This window comes from Crocodylus siamensis, chromosome 1 (assembly GCF_052110815.1).
Source record: "Crocodylus siamensis isolate JL-2025a chromosome 1, ASM5211081v1, whole genome shotgun sequence".
NCBI lineage: Eukaryota > Metazoa > Chordata > Crocodylia > Crocodylidae > Crocodylus > Crocodylus siamensis.
In genome coordinates, this window is record NC_143395.1 from 89,180,934 (window position 1) to 89,203,208 (window position 22,275).

At 41.6% G+C, this 22,275-nt stretch overlaps 1 protein-coding gene across 1 annotated transcript in view; it reads right to left on the bottom strand.

The window, feature by feature from the left end:
- Positions 1–13: 13 nt before the first annotated feature.
- The window catches only part of AK9 (adenylate kinase 9), a 181,604-nt gene continuing 159,342 nt past the window's right edge, over positions 14–22,275 (bottom strand). The window contains exons 30-39 of the mRNA XM_090037720.1: positions 21,510–21,723; positions 19,967–20,168; positions 16,006–16,152; positions 13,390–13,610; positions 9,728–9,924; positions 9,063–9,232; positions 6,586–6,684; positions 6,402–6,504; positions 4,541–4,655; positions 14–217 (exon numbers count right to left, since the gene is read on the bottom strand). Of these exons, the coding sequence (XP_089893846.1) occupies positions 15–217; positions 4,541–4,655; positions 6,402–6,504; positions 6,586–6,684; positions 9,063–9,232; positions 9,728–9,924; positions 13,390–13,610; positions 16,006–16,152; positions 19,967–20,168; positions 21,510–21,723 (1,671 nt within the window). The 3' untranslated portion in view covers position 14. The remainder of the gene's footprint in view (positions 218–4,540; positions 4,656–6,401; positions 6,505–6,585; positions 6,685–9,062; positions 9,233–9,727; positions 9,925–13,389; positions 13,611–16,005; positions 16,153–19,966; positions 20,169–21,509; positions 21,724–22,275) is intronic.

The window sequence follows — 22,275 nt, forward strand, 5'->3', positions numbered from 1 at the left end:
TAGTCCCTGGCAAACTAAATACAAGCAGGGTCCGCTGTTTTAAGAGCCAGGAAAGTCTCCAATTTGTAATCAAAACCAAACGGTCTGTGCTGAGGCTCTTTGTATTTGCGAGTCATTTTGTTTCCCAAATAGGGGAGGAGTTTGCAGTAATCGATGAACTGCTCTAGTTTGGTCTTGTACTTCTTTCGGATGTATTCAGAGCTCCTGGGGTTATAGGCTGCAAAAAAGTAAGCAACATAGTACATTAAATCATAGCATGTTTCTGTTGTTTAAACTCACTGCCATCATGATATATAGGTATATCCTACATAATTAGTGAGCTATTTCTGCCTAATTCTGACTTTCTAATGAGATGAGAATGGTGGACTGGTCTTAAAAGGAAATTATCACAAAACAACTTGAGACCTAGCATCTCCTACTACCTGTGAACTAGTGAGGCTAAAGAACAAAGAAGAAAAGCATGCATGTTGGTTTTGGGAGCAACAAATTTTGGGAAAACTTTACAAGGGACCACCGCACAAAGCACCTACCTACCAGAAGGATACATGGTCAGAAGAGAGGTGGCTCAGCTTACATTCCTGAAAGCATGTTAAAAAACTACATGGCTTTTTATTTCTCTTCTGTAGCAGCTGAGGCTTTTCTGTCCAGAAAGCTGCTACAGTTTATGTAGAGTAAAGGCATCAAACTCATCTGGTGCCCCAGCCCAGATGAATGGTACAGAGCTGGCTCTGTGGGTCAGATCAGGCCTACAGATGACCCTCCCCCACCGTGTGCTAGATATGGTGGCCATTTGTGCTTGCTTCAGCTGATCCAGGACCTGAACATGCAAACCAGGAGGTTTGCCTTTTGTGTATTGTTGGAGAGAGAAGGGGCTTCATGATGACTAGCCCTTCCCGCCAATCAGCAGTGAGGGGTGGAGCTGCATGAAAGGCAGCCCTCAGCCAGTCAATGGTGGGGCTTGCCATGATATGCCCACAAAAATGGCCTGCGCTGCGATCAGCCCAAAAAGTCACCCATCTGCCACATTGATTTTGGTAAATCCCGATTTATGAGCAAAGGCTGCAAGGAGTAGGGTTATTTAGTCTGGAAAAGATTGAGAGGGGACTTGATAACAATCTTTAAATGCCTGAAGAAGGGTGATTATAGAGAAGGTGGCGATCGGCTTTTCTCTGTGACTGTAGGGGTCATGACTAGGAGCAATGGTCTCAGGACTCAGCAGGGGAAATTTAGGTTGGAGATTAGAAGGAACTTTCTGACCATGAGGGCTGTCAAGCATTGGAACTAGTTACCTAGGAAAACTAAGGAATCTCCATCCTTGGAAGTTTTCAAAAGCAGGTTAGCCAGACACTTGGCTGAGATAGTTTAGTCAGGGATGATCCTGTCTTGAGCAGAGGTCTGGACTAGGTGACCTTGTGAGGTCCCTTCCAGCCCTACTTCCCTATGCTTCTATAAACTGAATATGAGTCAACAGTGTGCTTTTATTACAAAAAACCTAACAGCATACTGAGTTGTAACAACAGGAAACTTGCTTGCAAATCTAGAGAAGTGATTATTCTAATCTGTTCAGCACTAGAGAGGCCTCACCTGGAGTACTGTGTCCAGCTTTGGGCCCCATACTTCAAGAAAGATGTGGACAGACTGGGAAGAATCTACCCAAGAGTGACAAAAACTATTAGAGGCCAGGGAAGCAAGATTTAGGTTGAAAGACTGAAAGAAGTAAAATTATTTAGTCAGGAGAAGAAAAGACTGAAGTGGAGATTTGATAAGTCTTCAAATACCTGAAGGGCATTTTTAAAGAGAATGGCAATAAACTTTTCTCTGTGGCTGTAGGCGGTAAGGCTATGAGCAGTGGCTTTAAGCTGTAGCAGAGGAAATTTACATTGGAGATTAGGAAGAACTTTCTCACTGGTAGGGTCGTAAAGCATTAACACCAGTTACTAGTGAAACTGAAATCTCCATCCCTGGAAATTTTCACAAGCAGGCCAGACAGGCACTTAGCTGGGATGGTTTAGTCAGGAATGATCCTGCTTTGAACAAGAGGCTGGACTAGATGACCTCATGAGGTCCCTTCTAGTCCTACTTTCCTATGAGTCTATGATCCTAGATAGTAAATAGTGCAGTAATACAAGATGATATTGTATAGTATTGACCTATACACTTAAAAATATCTGTATAACTGTTGAATGACTTTTGGTTTTAATAAAAAATAATATTAATCTGAACTGCTGGTGCAATCTATAGAATTCCAATGCAGAGTCAAGCTGTTTGTCCTTGCATCGGGAAGCTAAGGCCATGTCTACACAAAGAGCACTTTAATGGTATAGGTATGTTAGTACGCTAACCTACAAAGCACTCCTAGTATGACACAACAATGCTGACAAGGCAGGGCATTGCACTGGTATGGTACTGAACTGCTTTCAAAATCTCTATTGAAGCCACAACTTGATTAGAAAAAAATCCCCCTAACCCTGCACTCTCTGGGTTGCCCGTAGATAATTAAAATTTCTTTAAGGTACTGTTGTCCTCTGACTATCTAGAAGCAATGAAGAAACCAATAATAACCCGTTATAATGAACATTTGAGACAAAGTTTAGTCATACCCCCTCTAGGAAGGTAAGAAGTCTTCACAGGAAGTTTTACTCTACTCACCTGTATCTCTTCAGTTTCTTAAAGGTCAAGCTTAAGGGTGCTACCTTTTATTAATGATGTTACATAACTATCTACTAGAAAAGCAAGGTGATCTGAGAATGTAGATTAAATAAGAACAATGTAGAACTACAAAATCAGTAGCATACTGATTCTACAGTAACCCTTTTTAGTTGAAATCTTCATCAGTAACATCACAAACAAGCAGTCTGGTGAACAAAGCTTTGCTAAGCTAAAGATTGCTAAAGATCTACGTAAATCAGGATAGATATTTTACCTCTGTCCGTTCCCAGAAAGTTATCAGTGCAGCTTTTGCCTCGCATTCATAGATAAATTAAGTGCATCAGTACCTGAGACCGTAGTATAGAGCTGGCCTAAATAGCTACTAGTGCTGTATGTTAATCTACAGTCTGTTTCATTTATATGCTTTTTCAAAGTATTTGGACCTTGTTGTTATATTTGGCATGAGCATTGCTTAAGGTAACCAGGCTGAGATTTTATTAGATCTTTCAGCAGACTTCATTATACTGATTTTGACCAATTTTAAAAATAGTTCTAGTTCCCAAGCTAGCTTAAAGTCAATTTCACTTTTTTACTTTAAAATATGTTAGTACTGTAAGGGTATTTTCCCTAGTGTAGAGAGGACTTAAGTGACAGTTGATTCTCATGATATTTTTGTAGATTGCCTATTATTACATTTACCTATGTAATTCCTCTTCTGTCTTGGTGCATTGTGCATTTGCCAAAGATTTGTTATATAAGTCATTGTATATCATATTTTTAAAAACATGTTTTGGACTTCATAAGACAGAGATTTGATCTACATTGAAAATTTTTGCTGAAAGCTATATTGGTCTGGGGGCACAAAAACCCAGTTGAAATAACTACACTGGCAAAAACCCTGTGCTGACAGAAGAGGGCTTCTGCTGGCATAGGTAATGCCACTCAGGGAGGTGATGTAGCCATACTGGCATAAAAACTCCTGGTGCCACACACCATTCTGCCAACATAGCAAAACTGACATAGATCTAGTGCAGTGTTTCTGAGATATCTGGGGCACATTTGTTTCTGGATTAAATTGGTGGCCCACTTTACTCTTGCCTCCTAGGCCTGAAGAGAGGGGTGTGTGTGTAATATATATACATATACAAACACACCATATTTACCTGATTCCAAGATGACTTCAAACTTAAGATGATACTCCAATAATTAGATTCTATACATGGAACATAGTAAATTTCATATAATTTTCCATATATAGAATTCAATTATTGGAGGGTAGTCTTATATTCATTCCCCTTCCTTCTCTCCAGTTGCTGTGGCAGGGAAAGTAGCAGTTGGGAAGGTAGGTACCAGGCCCCCATCCCCTGCCCCCTCATGCCTGTGCCTGCCTTCTGCCCCAAGCTATTTGCCTCCCCCCACTGACTGCCACTGCTGGCAATTTGTGCCCCTGCTGCTGGTCCCTCTCAACCCCTGCTTCCCCTGCTGTAGGCAAGGGGCTGGGGCAGACTGCAGGGTCTCCCCCATGCCTCCCTGTAGCCACACACAGTGGGTCTCCCTTATGCTTGGGGTCAAAGAAGAGTGGGCAAAGGCTGTAGTGTAGCAGCAGTCCCCACAGGAGCAGCTGGGGCAGGTGCAGGGTGCTGGACAGGAGAGGAAACCATTTACCTCTTCACATAGGGGCTCTTGCTAAACACCTCCATCACGCTTGTGGCATGCTGTTGTTCCATGGTACACCCTTTGGGAATCATTGCTCTAGTGGCATCAGCACCATACTTTAAGAAATCCAGGAAATTCAGATGGTCAAGGATGGCACTTCTACCTAAAACTGTTCTCTAAATCTATTGAATACATTTCTTCAATACTTATTATAATAGTACATATTTTCACATACCTTTTAAATGGTAAGCCACAAACAGCAGGGCAGTTTTTTTTACACTTAAGAATGGAAACTTTGGCTTGAAGCAGCCGACTTCATTCAGAGCTTTTATCAGAGCAGTTGCTACCCCCTAAAGATATAAAACAAACTTTGGAGAGGACCATTAACCAGCTTGGATACAGTAAAACATAAAACATTAATCCTGCCGTCACTAAAGTATATCTAGTTAAATTTTGATATAATGTGGTATCTGAGCATCTACATCAATGGGAATTTTGTTACTGAGTTGAATGGGAGTACAGTAGTAACTGACTCAACCATAACAAATATGGACACATTAATAAGAAAAATAGTGCATGGTTAGTATTTCTTTCAATAATACTTTTCAGTGTCAAACTGCAGTACTATTAGAAAGATCATATAAGTTTTATATGAATGCATATGCATACATGTGTGTATAAACACACACAGCCAGATCTAGTGTGCAGTGGCTGCTTCATTTCCATTATCATCATCTGGTCATAACCTTAACTAGCACTGACAGGAATGTATTTGTGTAAGGAATGTAGTTTCTAGTGGCTCAGGGAAAATGTGATTTGTAGTATCACTTAGCTTCCTTGTAGTATTGCTTAACTTATCACTGTATCTTGGAAAAGGAGGCAAGCTCTTGGAGGCTTTTTATTATGTGCTTGTACAATGCCTACAGCAATGGGGTGTTGGTCTATTACTGTGACCTGAGGTGCTGTAATAATACAACGAATACATACCAACAATATCTAGAAAGTCTCTTTATTACATCTATCTATGGTACAGGGGTGTAGGTTGTACACCCCTGTACCACCCCACCCCTCTTTCCATCCAGGAAGAGCACACACCAACTGCTGAAACTTCTTCAGCCTGATGAAGGGTTCTTGAACCCAAAAGCTTGCTTAAAAATTGTTTTCCAACTATTTAAATTGGTCTAATAAAAGATATCAGATTCACCCAAAGAACTTTGTCTGCCGTCTATCGATGGTGGTATTTTGTCCTTTGGTGACCGTTAATGGCTGGCATAAAGCATTAGAAGCACATTAGTAAAAGGACAAATTTTAAATCAGTTTATTGCTGCCCCAAGATAAACTAGTAGATAGGAAGATGGATTAGCAGATAGATATTATGGTCATAAGCCTATAATTAGGCAAGATCCCGTTTAATTCACTAAATATCTAAATGGCATCTAGGAATATAAATGTCATAAGTTGGTCCTATTCCATCTTGCACAAATTCCTGAAAAACTATTACTTTTGTAACATACCTTTGTTTTTTCCTTACTGTTTCTTGTAACCTAGACATAAGGCTGGGGAGGACCCACCCACTTTTTGTGCTGATGGTTTCTCAGGGTTTCAAGCACAGTGCAATAGGATCTCTGACATTTAAATGCCTAAACACCAGTTATATGCCAAATAGGTAGACTAGGATCTTGCTCATTTGTTCTGTTCATTTATAAAGCAAATATCCCTAAATACTACATGTGGTAATAACAGTTCTGGAATAAGTTGCACAGTCATAAAATAAACTGAGGAGCCTTGGGACAGGATACATTTTATCATATAGCCCTGCAGTTCACTTGTACACCTTTGGCTGCCCTACATTCTGCCTATTAATTTCTCTCACAATTAAGATCACAAATTCTTGAGTAGCTTCAAATAGCTACCATTTTTAAGCCACCTTTGTTTCCTCCCATAACTATTTCCATGATGTTTACTTAATTAATCTTACCTTTATTAATGAGAATTTAATATAATTAAAATGTATAAAAACTGCAGACTCTGGTATGTTATGAACTATATTATCTTATTTTTTAATTTTATTATAAACGAAAGAAGCAGAAACTAGCCTGTTCGAGGTATCCAGTCAAGGGAAGAGCAGTAAGTAGAACCGGCTCCTTTATGGGAGGGAGTTTGTGTGGAAGCTTCAGATTCCAGTATTTTTCTGGTAGCCTAGAAAGACAGAAACTAAGTGCTTTCAAGACACAAAGTATATTAAATAATTCAAAGTTAAAATAAAATTAATAACTTTACCTCATAAACTTCTCAAGTTTTTCTTCACTTTCAAAAATATACAGTTTATCTCTATATGCCACAGCATACCCAGTATTGCCAGGTACCAAGGCTTCATATCTAAAAAGACAGAAAAGAACTCAAAAGATGATTCATAGGCAATTTTTGTCACAATAGACAATAAGCCTATATAGATCCCCTCCTCAAAAAGCTATCAAACCATGGGTGCAAGCACTCCCCCACCACTCATCCACTGCCAGACATGCTGGCCTGAGTACTCACTACCAGCCCTGGTGTGAGGCACAACACTTAAATGCCTAGAAGGTGACCATTCTACCTGGAAAGCTAAGGCAGTGTATTTTTGGATAGTTCTGAACCGTGACAATTGTGGAATGGTTAGGTTATTATGTGCATTCACCCCTTTTGTGTCCCACCTGTTTGGCTTCAAGAATGGGACCTAATGGAGCATCAACTACAGCTCACAGTGGTGACCTTCAGTGATGATCCACTGGTTCCCTTACTTCATCCTGGCCAGCAGAATACTGAATACCACACCGATGGTAACAGGGAATGGACACTCAGGTCATGGAAAGGGACTATATTTGTAGCACTAAATATGCCCTTATAGTGCTACAAAAAAGGAGTGTACAGCCATTCAATTTGTGTACAGCTGTACAGCTGTTGTAGCACTATACAGCTGCTGAACATGCTACAAAATAGTAATGCTTTCAAAGAGGACCCTCTCTGTTTTGTGTCTACTGCCTGTACAGTTACAAGTAGTGCTCCCTCACAAGGAAGAGGGAGGAAGAGTGACTGGCTCCTTGATAGCACACCCAGTGGACAGCTGCCAGGGAGCCCTGGGGCACTTGTATACGTGACATCATTAACGTGTACATGTGACAAAAATTTCACTTTGTGTGACTGAATGGCATCACAGTGTACACGTGCAAGAGTTTTGGGGGGTTTAAATGATTTTGCATCATTGCAAACTAAACTACATACAACTTTGCCAATTGCAACAATGCAGCTGTCAGCTCGCCTTCCAGCCATGGGAGAAGGGGGCAGGCTCCACTGAAAAAAAGGATTGGCCCCTTGCCACTTCTGCCTTTAGCAGGCAGAAGCAGTGAGGGGCCTGATCCTTTTCTTTTTTTTCCAGTGGAACCTGTCCATGGCTAGGGGACGAACTGCCAGTGGGCTAAGTGGCCCCTGAGCTTTGGGGGGCCCCTTTCCTTCCCTCTGCAGTGGCAGCACCCCCCCAAGGCCACTGGGGCAGGTTGCTAGTGGGCTGGATGCTGCACCAGCTTGGAGGCCCAGCTGGATCCAACTCTTCCCTAACCCTGCTGGGGCTTCCAGCACCACTGCTGCCTTCCTACTGCCTGGGACCACCCAGGAATTGGCTGGCTTGTTCCTGGGGGAGTGTGGGGAGGTGGCAGGAAGGGGTCTGGATGTACTGGTGGCCGGAGAATACAGCAGGGATGGTGCCTGGGGCACTAGAAGTCTGGGTGGGCTTGGGGATGCTCAGGCTCAGTGGGCTTCCAGTGCCCTGTGTACCATCCCCACCACCTTCTCCAGCTGCCAGCACACCCAGCCATCCTACTGCTGCCTCCCCATACTGCCCCAGGGCAAGCCAGGCCATTCCCAGGTGGTCCCAGGTGGCGGGAAGGTGGCAGGGACAGTTTACCAGGCGCTGGAAGCTCTGGCAGGCTCAGGGAAGAGCTGGATCTGTCTGGGTGCTGCCTCCGGTCTGGGTCAGCACCAGGACCACTAGCAGCCTCCCTGGGTAGCCCTGCGGGATCCTGCCACCATGATGGGAAGGACGGAGGCCCCCTGCAGCTCTGCTCGGCCCTCTGGCAGCTCACCCCCCAGCCGTGGACTGGCTCCACTCCTACAGAAAATACAAAAGAATTGGGTCCCTCACCGTAACTTGATGCGTGCTGTTCACTGACAACCTTCTCTGTCCAGCAGGGGGGAGGGCAGGTTGTCAGTCATGGTGTTCCCCTTAGTTGGCTATTGTTCAGCTTCAAGAATGGGAGCTAATGGAGCATTAACTATAGCTAATGCAAGAGTGTTTTAAATTCTACTCCAGAAGAAAAAGGGAACAGTCAGAACCCACTGCTCAGCCACCCACATACTGTACAAGAAAAGGAGTGGAGTAGACACATCAGTTGCTCCTTGAAGATGTCAGAAAGAACAAGGGGCAGAAATGGCCTGGAAGCCTAAAAATAGGAACAGGAGCTTTGACTTTTTTAGGGAATGAAAACCTGGCTGGATTTAGACCACTTCTTGCTTTCTGCAACTTGTTTAAATTCCAGGTTCATAACAAACCCCACAGCAGTACTGGATTCAAAAGATAATTTCACAAATTTTTGCAAAAATATAAGCCCAATATACACCGTTGCAGTTTTTATTCTCGTTTCAAACAGAATAGTGTTTCTTTTTTTTTTAAATACAAGGTACATAGGCTTTTCGTAGAAATTCTAAGAAACGTTAAGATTTACCTCTGTTTTCCATCTAAGTAAGTGACTGGACAGTATCCTTGCATTTCTGCACTCTTAGGGAATAAGGCTTTTACGTCTGCCATAGTCAGTTTTTTTGGGAGCATATTTGGTGGCGGAAGAGGATTAGGTGCTAATGGTGGCACATACACCTCTGGTGTATTCAAGAATTTCTGTAATGTGAGAAATTAAACCTTTGTAAGATGAGAGAAATATACAGTAATAATTTTATACATGCTACATAGGAAGTGGCTTGTTTTATACACATTTACTACTTGTTCCTTTATTTCCCTGCATCACAAAGTGCTGGGACAGTGAGGAAAGCCATTATTCCTTCAACGCACCTTCATCTAGGCTATCTTTCCCATTGTTTAAATTAAAAAGGAGTGGGGGAAGAAGATACATGCTTTGAAATGGAAGACATGAAATATTTCAGTTTATAAGTGTATGTTTGTTCAGAAGAATTTTGTTTTGACAAGATTCTCTTCCACTACATTTTAACTCAAGAACTGATAGAAGTACACAGAACAATGATTAGAATACCATAAGAAAACAATCAGCCTAATTCAAATAAAGAGTTAATTTCTGTACAGAAAATACATAGACTCATAGCAAACCATGCGATTTTCCAGGCTAACAGTGTATTTTCTTTATTCAGAGCCACTTACGTCCAGTTCCTTCTGGGAAGCCATTTTGTAGTAGTGTCCTCGAAATTCTGCAGCAAACTGTAATGAGGAGGTTACAGAGCAGTCAACCAGTTCACCCTTTTCTGCAAGGCTAACAGGGCAGTACTGCCCAAACTCTCCCAGCCGAGACTGCAGCTCTTGTGTTGTAATACATAAATCAGCAATATTTGCTGCTTTTCCTTTGAATAATAATAATAATGATAATTATTTTGTAGTATTTAAACATTTTCCACTTATAATTTTATAATCTTTATATTCACTATAAAAAAAATAACAATTATATTCAATGTTTAGAATGAGAAACAAGCAGTCTTTATGAATATTAGATTATTAAAATTACATTGTAAAACATTTTGCTGATTTATTTTGGTAATCATTTCTCTGACAAACACTTAAAAACAATAAATGCTAATGATATGGGATACTCGCCATGCTTAATTAATCTGCTTCACTGGGATAGTTTTGCACTGGTGGTGTATTGTTTCATTTCTTTGTGTTACAAAAGAAACAGTTCAGTTGTAATTGGAATGTTTTTCAGGGATACATTTGAGTTTAGGATGGGATTCAAATTTTCATTTATTCATCCTAGTCTTATAAATACAAGGTTTAACTAAATTGATTGTTACATAAAATATCATATAATACTCTACCTTAAGTTATATTTTAAAAGGCCTGATGCTCAAACTATATTTGAAAAAAATCCTAAATACCATTTGGGATTTGATCTACGTTTACAAGAAGGGCATTGACCTGGAAGCTTTAATAGGGACAGAAAAAAAGACATTATCATCTGTTTTCCCTCCAGACAGGGCCGGCCCACCTTATACTGCGAAACTTGCAGCCGCAAGGGGGCCCACAGTTTAGGGGCCGCCTGCATCTGGCCATTCACCACCCTCCACCCCCGGCTGCCGCCAACTTCTTTGGGGCAAAGGGCCCCACAACTATTTCTTGCAGGGGGCCCCCAAAAATTGTGGGCTGGCTCTTTCTCCAGAAATAACCTGACTCAGACTGGACCACCCTCAAACATGCTGATAAATTCAATGATGGTGTTGTCTGACATAAAAACTTAAATGGGGATTATTCCAGGTTATGTCAAGACTGAATTTGATCCCCTAAGAAAATTTCAACTAACTAATACTTGCAAGTTTAACCTTAATTCTGAATTTTCTGCATTTATAAATATATATTAATTTTTTTAAAACTAGTCTACAAAACTGAGCTTCTATTGAAGGCTCTTATTGCCTTTTGTGCCTGACAGAGGTCTGCTTCATTATCTGATCAGCATCCTGTAACAGGAGCCTCTGGAAGGCAGGATAACTAGGGTCAATAGGCTCTTACAGGAGTTTCTTAAAGGTACAGCTCTCTGAATCTCCCTTCCCCAGCCAAACATAACAACAATTACATATCAATATTAACATAACACAGAGTTTCAAAATACATATAAATAATAGGGCTGTGTGAAGCTTCGATCCCTGATTCGATTCGGTGGAGATTGGGTGGCTGAATCTTCGAATCTGAATTGAATCAGGAGACCCTTTACTCTCTTTGAATCGAAGTGAAACCCTCCAAATCAATTCAGAGATATTCAGACATAGACACAGCTTTAAATGTTTTTTCTTCATACCTCTAGGTAGCAGGCAGCTTGTGAATGCTGTGATGCTACGGTAGATGGAGTATCCCACAGAAGTGCAGGGGGCTCCCCAGTGTGCTTGGCAGCAGACCTGGAAGTGGACTAGAAGCACTTCCAGTCCACTTCCAAGTCTGCTGGACAGCATGCAGGAGGGCCCCTCTGTGCTCCCCCAGATCACCAACTGGTGCCTCCTGGATCTGGGGGGGGAGGGCACCCGGGGTCCCCCTGTGGCCAATTGCTGAGCTGGGGAGGCACAGGGGGGGCCTCCCACACACTCCCCGACAGACTTGGAAGTGGACTTCAGGTCCATTTCCGGGTTCATCACCGAGTATTTGGGGGCCCACCCCGCACACTCCATTCACCCCAGCATCGCAGTATTCACGAGCCTCACTGGTACATCAAGGTATGTAGAAAAAACATTTAAAGCTGTGTCTGTGTCCGAATTGCTGATTCTCCGAATCAATATCAAATCTTCAGATTTAGATTTGGCCAAATCAAATCGAGAACAGTGATCCAAATCAATTAATCAAATCACTGTCCCGAATTCAGGCTGAATCCGAATCCAAATCGAATAGGGCGCATTTTGCACACCCCTAATAAATAACTCATTAACTAACAATGTATCTTGAACAATTCATTTTTAACATGATCTGTGGTGTTGCATAGGACCTGCATGTGGTTCTTTCCTCAAGGACACCAATGTCTCAGGGCAACTGTAATTCCATTTATTCTAATTGTATTGTGTCTTGGGGCTCAGCTCTCTCAGATTGCCCTAGTTATTGCCTGCCTGTGACTTATCTCTAGCAAAATGAATGACGTAGTGCTACTTTCCTTTCTCTCTTTAGGGTTGAAGAAGGTGTTAGTTATTTCTATGAAGTGCATGCACAACTGAGGTGACAACTCCATATAATCATGGGACTACCTCTTGTGATATTCCTGTTATCTGTGAACATTATTTCCCATCAGCTTCATTATAATTAAGCAGTGGAAGTTCCTGCTACCCCAAGCTATGTCAAAGTTTTTTTTAGCTTTAAGTTTTATTTTGATTTACTCAACAGGTAAGAGGTGTAACCCATTTTGCAGTAGCATCACTAGGCTAGGGATGACCAGGGCACCAGTCCTGGCAGCCAAATTGGCAGAGGGAGGGATACAAAAATAGCAGCCACTACACTGCTTCCTTGGCTGCCTGTACCAGTAGCCCAGGTGCAGCTCCTGTCCTATGTACTACCATCACCCAGGGTGCAAAACTTCCCAGTTATACCTCTGCCACGTTCTGATATAACACATTTGTAGTGTAGGCAAGCTCATTCACAGACCATGCAGAACTGACTGCTTTTTGTTTCTTTTTACAGGTACCATTTTCTTATAAGAATTGTATTATTGCTAAGTGACTGAAATGTCCTCAATTTAGATTATTTTTTGGCTGAGAATTAATTTAGTGATCCATTTGGAGCAAGGTAATCTGATTCCTTAAATTACAATTTCTTAGGATCATAGGAAAGTAGGGCTGGAAGGGACCTCACAAGGTCACCTAGTCCAGACCTCTGCTCAAGACAGGATCATCCCTGACTAAACTATCTCAGCCAAGTGTCTGGCTAACCTGCTTTTGAAAACTTCCAAGGATGGAGATTCCTTAGTTTCCTTAGGTAACTGGTTCCAATGCTTGACAGCCCTCATAGTCAGAAAGTTCCTTCTAATCTCCAACCTAAATTTCCCCTGCTGAATCCTGAGACCATTGCTCCTAGTCATGACCCCTACAGTCACAAAGAAAAGCCCATTGCCATCTTCTCTATAATCACCCTTCTTCAGGCATTTAAAGATTGTTATCAAGTCCCCTCTCAATCTTTTCCAGACTAAATAACCCTAGTCCTTGCAGCCTTTGCTCATAAATAAGGATCTACCAAAATCGATGTGGCAGGTGGGTGACTTTGTGGGCTGATAGCAGCGCTGGCCATTTTTGTGGGCATCTTAGACAGACAAGTACAATTTTTAAATATAAAATATTCTCTTTTACCTTCTCTTATTCTTTCCAGATATATCTGGATCTGCCTAATAATAATTTGAACTTCCTTGACTATTTTGTTCCAGATCCACCATTTACTTTGTGATGCATCAACCACAGACCAGTTCTGATGTTCCTTCTCATAATAAGTCTTAACCGCATCTATCTGCTGTCTGTAGCAAGAGTTCCGAATAGCTAGAATCTGTGCGCTGTCATGGGCAGGATATGGCAGTCTAAAGACAATAAAAATAATATTTATATCAGATGATTGGAGAGTATACATATATATATAGATAGATGTATGTAAGTATGTATTTGCTGATTCTGATCTATATATTTTAGAGGTTATTTTAATAGTATTTTTAAAAATTCTGCTTATGAAATACAACTTTGTTATTAAGAATGACACTGCCAAAAGGACAGGAAAAAATCCACTATTCTTATTAATTTTGAGGAGCCAAATGGGTATCCAGGAACAAAGCAAATTATGCTATATTTATTTTCTGACTGTAGTACTCGTATTTTGAAAATAACTTAGAATGTGTTAGTACATTTATTGACATATTGTAACAATATACCTTTAAATTCTAGTGCATATACCAAAGCTTGAGACACTTAGAAGACAGAAGGATCAATTGTTTATTTGAAGGTTAAACTGGTAGAATTAATGTAATACTACCACAGATTTTTGCTTGGAGATAAGTAGCCATCATCTTTGAATATGTTTTAGTAGAATGCAAGCTCTAAACTCAGGAAATAGGTATCTATCTACAGTTTATTACACACATATATAAAGCTAGTTCAAATAATGTAAATTATCTCAAACTGGAATGTTATATAAAACTCTCAGAACAACTTTAACTAGAACCTAACTAGAGGCATTGCAGTGGCGATCCCTCATGGTCATGGATAATTATGGCTCTCCAGTTGGGTAAGATAAGGTGGGACAGCCTATGTTTAGGGCACCTTTTCTAGCTCCCTCCCCATGTGGGGTGAGCAGAGGGGATCCCAAAAAGGACTGTTCAGTCGCGATCACAGCTATCAAATCACCCTCCTGTCCTATTCCAAAGGTGACGCAACCAACATATGACTGCTACCTGTGTTTGGATCTGTGACTAGGGACTCCCGGCATCACTTCATCTGTCCCCATTGCCATTCATCCACTACCACAGGGCATTGTATAGGTCAGGATATTAGTGATTAGTTATTGTGGTAGATGTTGGGTCTGGGGGGGGAAGCCTACATGTGACTTTTTTATGTGAGAAAGCTGTTGTGTATCGGCAACCACATGGATCTTGGTGGAGAAGAAACCTGTGTCCAGTGGCAAGAAGATCCAGGATGATTTGGGTTACTCGTCCATTGCTACCTTCATCTGCCTTTGCAGCCATTGAGAAGTATGCCTTCTGCATCTGCTGCTCTACCATTGAAGTCTTTATATTCTGCTGGACTGCTCTTTGTCTGATACCTCATCTTTAACCACACTGCCATGGGTGACCCTACCAGTACTACAAGACCTTTGACAGTGTTGCTGTTAGGGTCACTGATACACGCAAGCCTCTCCACCCCATCAAGGTGGTAGTCCATGGAGAGGGAAAAGTATGAATACTTACTCTAAACTGTAGCATTATAAAGGCTCTTAATTCAAACAGTGCAAAAAAGCTTATATTAGCTTTTTTTTTAACCATAAGATATATCCCAAGGCAGTACTACCTTTTATTATTTACTGGGGTTGTACATTTGAATTGTATAAATAAGCCTAGAAAATATAATTACTTTGAAATGAAAGATGTAATTTCTAAAGTAAAGTCTTGAAAAAGATAGTGCTGCATGATTTTCTTGTGATGCAAATGGAGTTTCACTTTACAAGCAGTGTAGTGATTGCTTGATGAGTAAATGAAAATTCAGCAATGTTATAAGCAATTTGGAAATTCTTATAAACATTTCACCTAATGTGGGCATGGTTTTTATACAATTTAATTTTAGGTTGAGTGTTCTGTTTTTTTGGTGCCCTGTCCAGGTATTAACTACTTTCTGCTGTTAATCAAAAAGCAGACTGACAGGCTTTAAGTCTGAATATTTATCTCATCAAAAAAGAAAAGAAGTGAAGGAGAAGTTTTCATTGAAAGGCTTAGATAAGTAATTTATGAATTGAACTTTGGAAAAATAAAATATATGTTAATCCTGTCCTTTAAAAAGTCTTACATTCATTTCATTTGCTGCAGTGTATGTGTAAATGCTGACCCAGCTGGCTTCAGTAAGGGCCTGTCTGCTGGCTAGCCCCTCATTGAAGTTCCTTTGTGCCCCAGCCAGCTCCTTTGCAGAACGTGGAGCCAGGGGGAGCAGCTACAAGCTGGCAGGCTCACCCCCAGGGCCCTCTGCCAGCCAGGGCTGCTCCAACTGGGTTTCATATGCTGCTCATGAATAATCAGCTCCAGAGTTAATTGCTCCCATGTGCACATGCAAAAGGTGTGCCCAGGAGCAAAAAACCTATGGAGCAATAAGCTCCAGAGTTTATTCACATGCACTAATTGCATGTGTAGACACATCCACTGAAACCTAGATAGATACTTTGAGAGAAAGGACAAGATTTACATGGATAAAAACATTGCTTGCAATGAGCATCACTACCCAGGAGTTCTTTCCTTATCCTGTAATGCTCTTCTAAACACCTCTTTTGCATCCATTTGTAGCTCAAAGATTTTCACTGGAATTATTCTCATTGATTCCAATAGGTTCACTTGCTTTCTTGTTACAGGATACCCATCAATAACAACTCTGTATAGAACCAAAACATAAAAAACCCTGTTAGTTTCTAATTAACCATTATAAATTAACAGTTCATATACACCACATAATTTTAACAAGAACAAAAATGAACTGAAAGACCTCGTCCTGCTTTCCATGATGTACAAACTTCTAAAAAACAATCCCCAACTCACAGAGTTTATTTAAAAATACAAGTAGGTGTAAGGCAGGAGTGGAGGGATTAAGCCAAGAAGAAAGGTGATAGGAGCATGTAGTAACACAGACTGGTAGTGTGTACAACTCAGTGGTGGAATGTCCTAAAAATGGTGTAGTCTTAAGTTATAAGACATCTGTCACGTAACTATTTTTGCTATCTGCAGTCTCCACTGGCCACCTACATTACTGATTCACAACCACAATGCTGTGACATCCTGGGGTGCCTTCCTCTTTGACATGTGAAGAGATGCACTTGAGCAGCTATGTGCAGGCTCAGGTCTGTCCCTGTCCCTGTTCCTATCAACCCGCCACCTCCACTGCCCCCTTTGCAGTCACAGTTTCCTCTGCCTCTGCAAGGAAGTGTAAGCACTCTAATATGTACATTAGTTTTTGAAAGTGAGTGCCACTTATTTCACAAAAGTTATGAAAGAGTGCTTCAAATCTAATGAGGAATGCCTCAAGCACAAAAAGGCTGTAAACTACTGATATATGTACTTACTGACATGAATACAGACTGGCTAGCAAGAGAGAATATTTAAGGTACTTCCTAATATCTTACTTAATGGTTTGCCTAATCCATAATGAAGAAGAAATACAGTTGTCACATGTTAGAGAATATTGGTGTAAGACCTACCAAAACAACATTCCAACAGCTACATTAAAAAGGACCAGTTGACAGACACCTGTTCTCAAAGATTAAAACTGAATTTCAAAGATTAGTTTGGAATGTCATTTCCTGGGAGAATTTCCCTTCTACAGGAAAGAAAGTAGCAGAAGCTAATGAGAAATGATGAAGTAACAGGGTGCTGTTACAGGTTACGTTTCAACTATTCTAGATCTGTGCAATGTTAGGCAGTGTTACAGTTAGAATAGTTTCAGAGCAATTGCAGGTTAAGGTTTAATGCCATTTGTCCTGTACAACTGTGACTTGCTCTTCTTCACTTCCAGGTGCCTCTGGGATTTGTAGTCCACAATTGCAGCCAGCAGTAAATTTCAGTAAGTTTAGTAGCAGGGCAGTTCTGTACTTGGGGAAGGTTGTTTTAACCCCCCACCCTGTCCCCAGCCCCCAGCTGGGCTTTGCCTGGGGGGGAGGCAGTCCCTGTCTCCCGCCACAACCCTTCTCTGTTGGAACAGACAGTACAGCCCAGCTCAGGGCTGGAAAGCATGCTAGGATGCTGAGGGACTGTGATTTAACTTGAGCCAGGAAGGGCTCTGGGACAGAAGTTTCATAAGTCAGTTTGACCCAAATCAGTTAAGTCTGATACAACATTCAACCAGGTTTATTTTAAACCAGTTTAAGCCATTTTGAAACTGGTTTATGTGTACTGAGCTTCTGTTCTGGTACAGGTTTAAACCTGTTTCTGATTACTTAATCCAATTTATGTGCAACTTCTGTCCCTAGCCCTGGAGTCCCTGGAGCACGTCGGCTAGGGCCATTCCCACCGGGGTCGTATGTTGGCTTGAGGTCAGCACCACCCTCCTAAGCAGTAGAGCTTGGGAGGGTGGCAAGTTTTTTTAGAGCTAGAGAGGCTGAAATCTGTGCATCCTGGAGTACTGGATGACTGCAAATTACTCACTGTATTTCCATAGAGAAGACTAACAAAAGCTTAAGCTAGGTAGTACTGTTCAGATATAACCCTCACCCAAAGTAGCATAACTTTAAGATGCTTTGGGGGTACTTAGAATGGTTTAACACCCTATAATCAATGAACACTCCTGTTTTAAGTGCCTTTAGAATGGTTTAAAGGCCACTCCAAGATGCTTTTTAGTTCTGACCAGCTTGGTGGGTGGTTCCATGCTGGAACGACCCCCAAAAAAGCCCCAGAAAATGAAGCCCCAGGAAATGAAAGTTCCATAAGAAATAAGGGATGAAAGAAAAGCAGTTTCCTGCTGTTTCTAAATAAACTTTAAACACTAAAATGTTAAGAGCAACACCTACAACAGCAAAATTAATAACAACAGCAACAATATAGTAGAGTGCTATGAATTTCTTAATTGGTGGTCTGTACTGCCAAAGAGAAAAGGACAAGTCTTAACTGCTTCAGGTATTTGCTATAAGAGAGCATATTCAGTTTACATTGGAAAATACTGTCCTTTTGGTTGAATGAATTATTTTAAGAAAATGTGAAATATTAAGAGGAGAAAAGCTGAATATTAGGCCTGTACGCGAGTAGGCAGCTATTCGATCTGGCCACTTCGGATGCCAGCAATCCGATCCAGAGTTCTGGACCAGGTTCCCGCTGCTGACAGGCAAAACTTGTGAGATGGGTGCTTGTGCAACTGTCTGTCTTGGGGCAGTTGATTGTATTGATTATTTCCTCTGCTTAGTTTGCGGTTTTGTTAACACCTACAAAACCACAGACTAAGGAGAGGAAATAATACAGACAATCAACTGCCCCAAGACAGAGACAGTCAGTTGCATGAGCACCCATGTCATGAGTTTTGCCTGTCAGCAGCTAGAGGTGCAGGGCCCAAAACCCAGAAGCCCTGCACCGATCTCCTTGACAGCTGGCAGGCTTCCTGGCAGCAGCAGGGGCCACCATCCCTGCAGCTTTCACACTGCTGCACTTTAACACATGAAGTGTCACCCATGATACGAGTTTTGCTTGTCCGCAGCTTGAGGTGCAGTTCCCCCCAAACCCATGCACCGATCTTCTTGAAATTTGGCAGGCTTTGTGGCCTGAACAGAGGTCACCACCCCTGCAGTTTTCACCCTGCTGCGCCTTAACATGCACCAGGTCATCCATGTCATGAGTTTTGCCTGTCAGCAGCTTGAGGTGCAGTTCCCCCCAAACCCCTGCACCTATTGCCTTGAAACTCAGCAGGCTTCATGGCCTCAGCAGGGATGACTACCCCTGCAGTTTTCACCCCCCTGTGGTGTGACACATACATGTGACATGAGTTTTGCTTTCAGGAATTTGGGGTGCAGTTCCCCCAAACCCCTGCACCTGTCTTCTTGAAACTTGGCAGGCTTTGTGGCCTCACCAGGGGCCACCAGCCCTGCAGTTTTCACCCCACTGTGGCTTAACATATACACAAGACATGAGTTTTGCTTTCAAGAATTTGGGGTGCAGTTCCCCCTGGCCCCTGCACCAATCTTCTTGAAACTTTGCAGGCTTTGTGGCCTCAGCAGAGGCTACCATTCCTGCCAGTTTTATCCAAATCAGACAAAAACCAACAAAGTTATAGATATTTAATTGATTCCCCATTATACCCTATGGCCAGATCTCCAAGGTGGCTCTGAAGCTTTTCCAAAGCAGTTCAGAAGCTCTGAACTGCTTTGGAAAGCCTAAAGAAGCCAGCACGTCAATCCAGACATGCTGCATCAGACACCGACGTGTCCAAAGCTTCTCTGGATCCGAAGCATGGTTCAAAGCCTTGCACAGCCCTACTGAATATGTTTGCTTGAAAACTGGAAAATCCTAATTGAGAACTGTTCTCGAATGCTCATGTGAAGAGCCTGACTTGTGCCTCAAAATGGGGAGGGCCAAAGTATAACTTTGTCATGAAATCCTTCAGTCCTGTTGAAGAGGTTTAGAGAAACAGCTTGTTTCATTGTGGCCATGTGCACATCTCTGATTACCCGAGAAATATTATATCTAACTGAAAAAAGAAAGAAACCTCTTACCCAGCAGTTGTACACACATGATCCATCAGAGCCACTTCTAGAGCATGGACAGCCAGTTCATCAGGTGCAGTCAGTCCTTTATGGAGATGCCATTTTAACATAAGTGCCAACTCACTTTCTGGCTGATTGGTTAACACTAGACGTATAGCATCTCCTATAGATAGTCTCATTAACCCATAGATACTTGCAAATTTCTTCGCAACTGCAAAACATTTTGATATTAGACTTAACTTTCACCTGGGCTATAATGCAACTTAATAGTTCTGTTCACAGGACGTTCAGATGGCATAAAATTATGATTTTCATAATTTTGGATAAACACAGTATATTACTGGTAGAGAGCCAGGACAGGTTTTCCTGGGCTGCAGCATGGTGTTTCAGAAATACTACATTAGGAAGGAAATAAAAAAATGAGGAAGGGCTCACTAGGACAGCAGTAGACACATATAATCTTACTCTTGGGAAAAGATTAAAAATTAAAATGGAAAGTTATGTAAATAAGTATTTGATTTTTTCTTTTAATTGTACTAGTAATGCAAAGCAAGTATAAACCCAGTTTTGACTAGTAAAGCTGCTAGAGTGGACAGGTGAATCTGTCCCTATACCTTTAAAAGAGCAATAAAAAATTTATATAAAGAGGAAGATTAAAATCATTACACTTAAACAGGACTTTCTAACAGACAGCTCCTTGGAAAGGTTTTCTCTAGCAGTTTCTATTTAGACTTATGCCCATGTATGTAATGGGGGCATTTATTTAGTATCTAATTAGTAGGGACCTATCTAATTTGCGGGGACTGCCCCCAATTTTGTGGGCAGAATGTGGGCCCTGGTAGCCTTTTCATGGGTAGAGTGTGGTGGGCCTCCCCATGCCTCTGGCCGAGGGGCCCCATTGGCTCATCCCTCACTGCTGATTCACTGCAGAGATGGCCTGTTGTATGGTCTCACCTCTCACCACTGATTAGCGGAGAGGGGCGGGGCCACATGATAGGCAGTCCTAGATGTGAATCAGTGGCGAGGGATGGGGATGGTAACCATTTTGCTGGCAGCCCTTCGAGCAGGCAGTCCCCCTCCACCCTTCTTCCCCACTCTAGTGAGCTGCCACAGTGCTCAGTAAGTTTTTTTTTCCTGCGGATTTTGTGGATTCTGGGGATTTCAAGGGCATTGCTTGGATTTTGCGGGCAATACCTGATTTCCTGGAATCCACAAAATCATGAATTCGGTAAGGCCCTACTAATTAGACATGACAGATTAGGTTGTTGCTAGATAGACAAGGGATAGAACATATATATGTAAATCAGAAAACTGGAACTGAGGCAAAGAGAGATTAAGGAACCTTCAAAGTCATTTAACACACAATGTCTAGGTGTCACGATGTAGGGTTGGTAAATAGGACACTGGGAAAATGAAATGCAGCATCCTAGGCACAGTACTAATGAGAGCCAGACTAGCAATGTGAATAATTAATTTATGACTTCTAACTAAAGTAGTTATGGTGATACAACCTCAATAATCAGAAAAACTTTTAGAAAGTGCTGGAACCTACCTGTGGTCTTTCCAGACTTTGGAGGGCCTACAATTGCAATCTTAACTGGCACAGATGGTTTAGGTTTTGGCTGACAGATATACTTGATGGGATTTTTCATAAATTTGTCTTTATTTTCTCTACTTGTAAAGAAATAAATATATTGCCGATGGATGACCGGAAAGATTGGAGTTTCTTGGTTTTGGAAAGGCTTGATTACATCTCCTTCACTTAGCTGCAATATATACAAACAAAAAGTTAATTACCAATAATTTTGTTTAGCATAGGTTTCTCTTCTATCATACAACAGTGGTTTCATGGCCAGATGGTGGTATGGTGCTGCTTACTGATAGTAAAGAGACAAACACCTCTGAAAAATGGACCTTGATTGTATAAGCCTCAAACAGAACCCCTTCTATGAACCAAAGTAACTTTCAAGCCCATAGAAAGCAATGGAAATAATTGACATGAGCAACTTCCTACTCAAAGGGAAGTAAAGCAGGGCACAGGATGGAAAAAGGGGACTATGCCAAATTATTGGTAAGTAATTTTTCTTTTTAAGATGTCTCTCTCTCCTATCAATCATCCTATGCAAATGGAGTTAGGAACAGATAGTGAATGGAGCAAGCAGTAAGTACCTCCTTGAGGTCATGGTACAAACAGTGAACTAAAGACAAAAAAGCAGCCTGTGAAACAGCCAGCCTCAGCCAATAAGGACAAGGCCACCTAGCCATTTTACATATCCTGAAAATGAATGCTGCTTTGCATTATCTATCTGTGAAGCAGC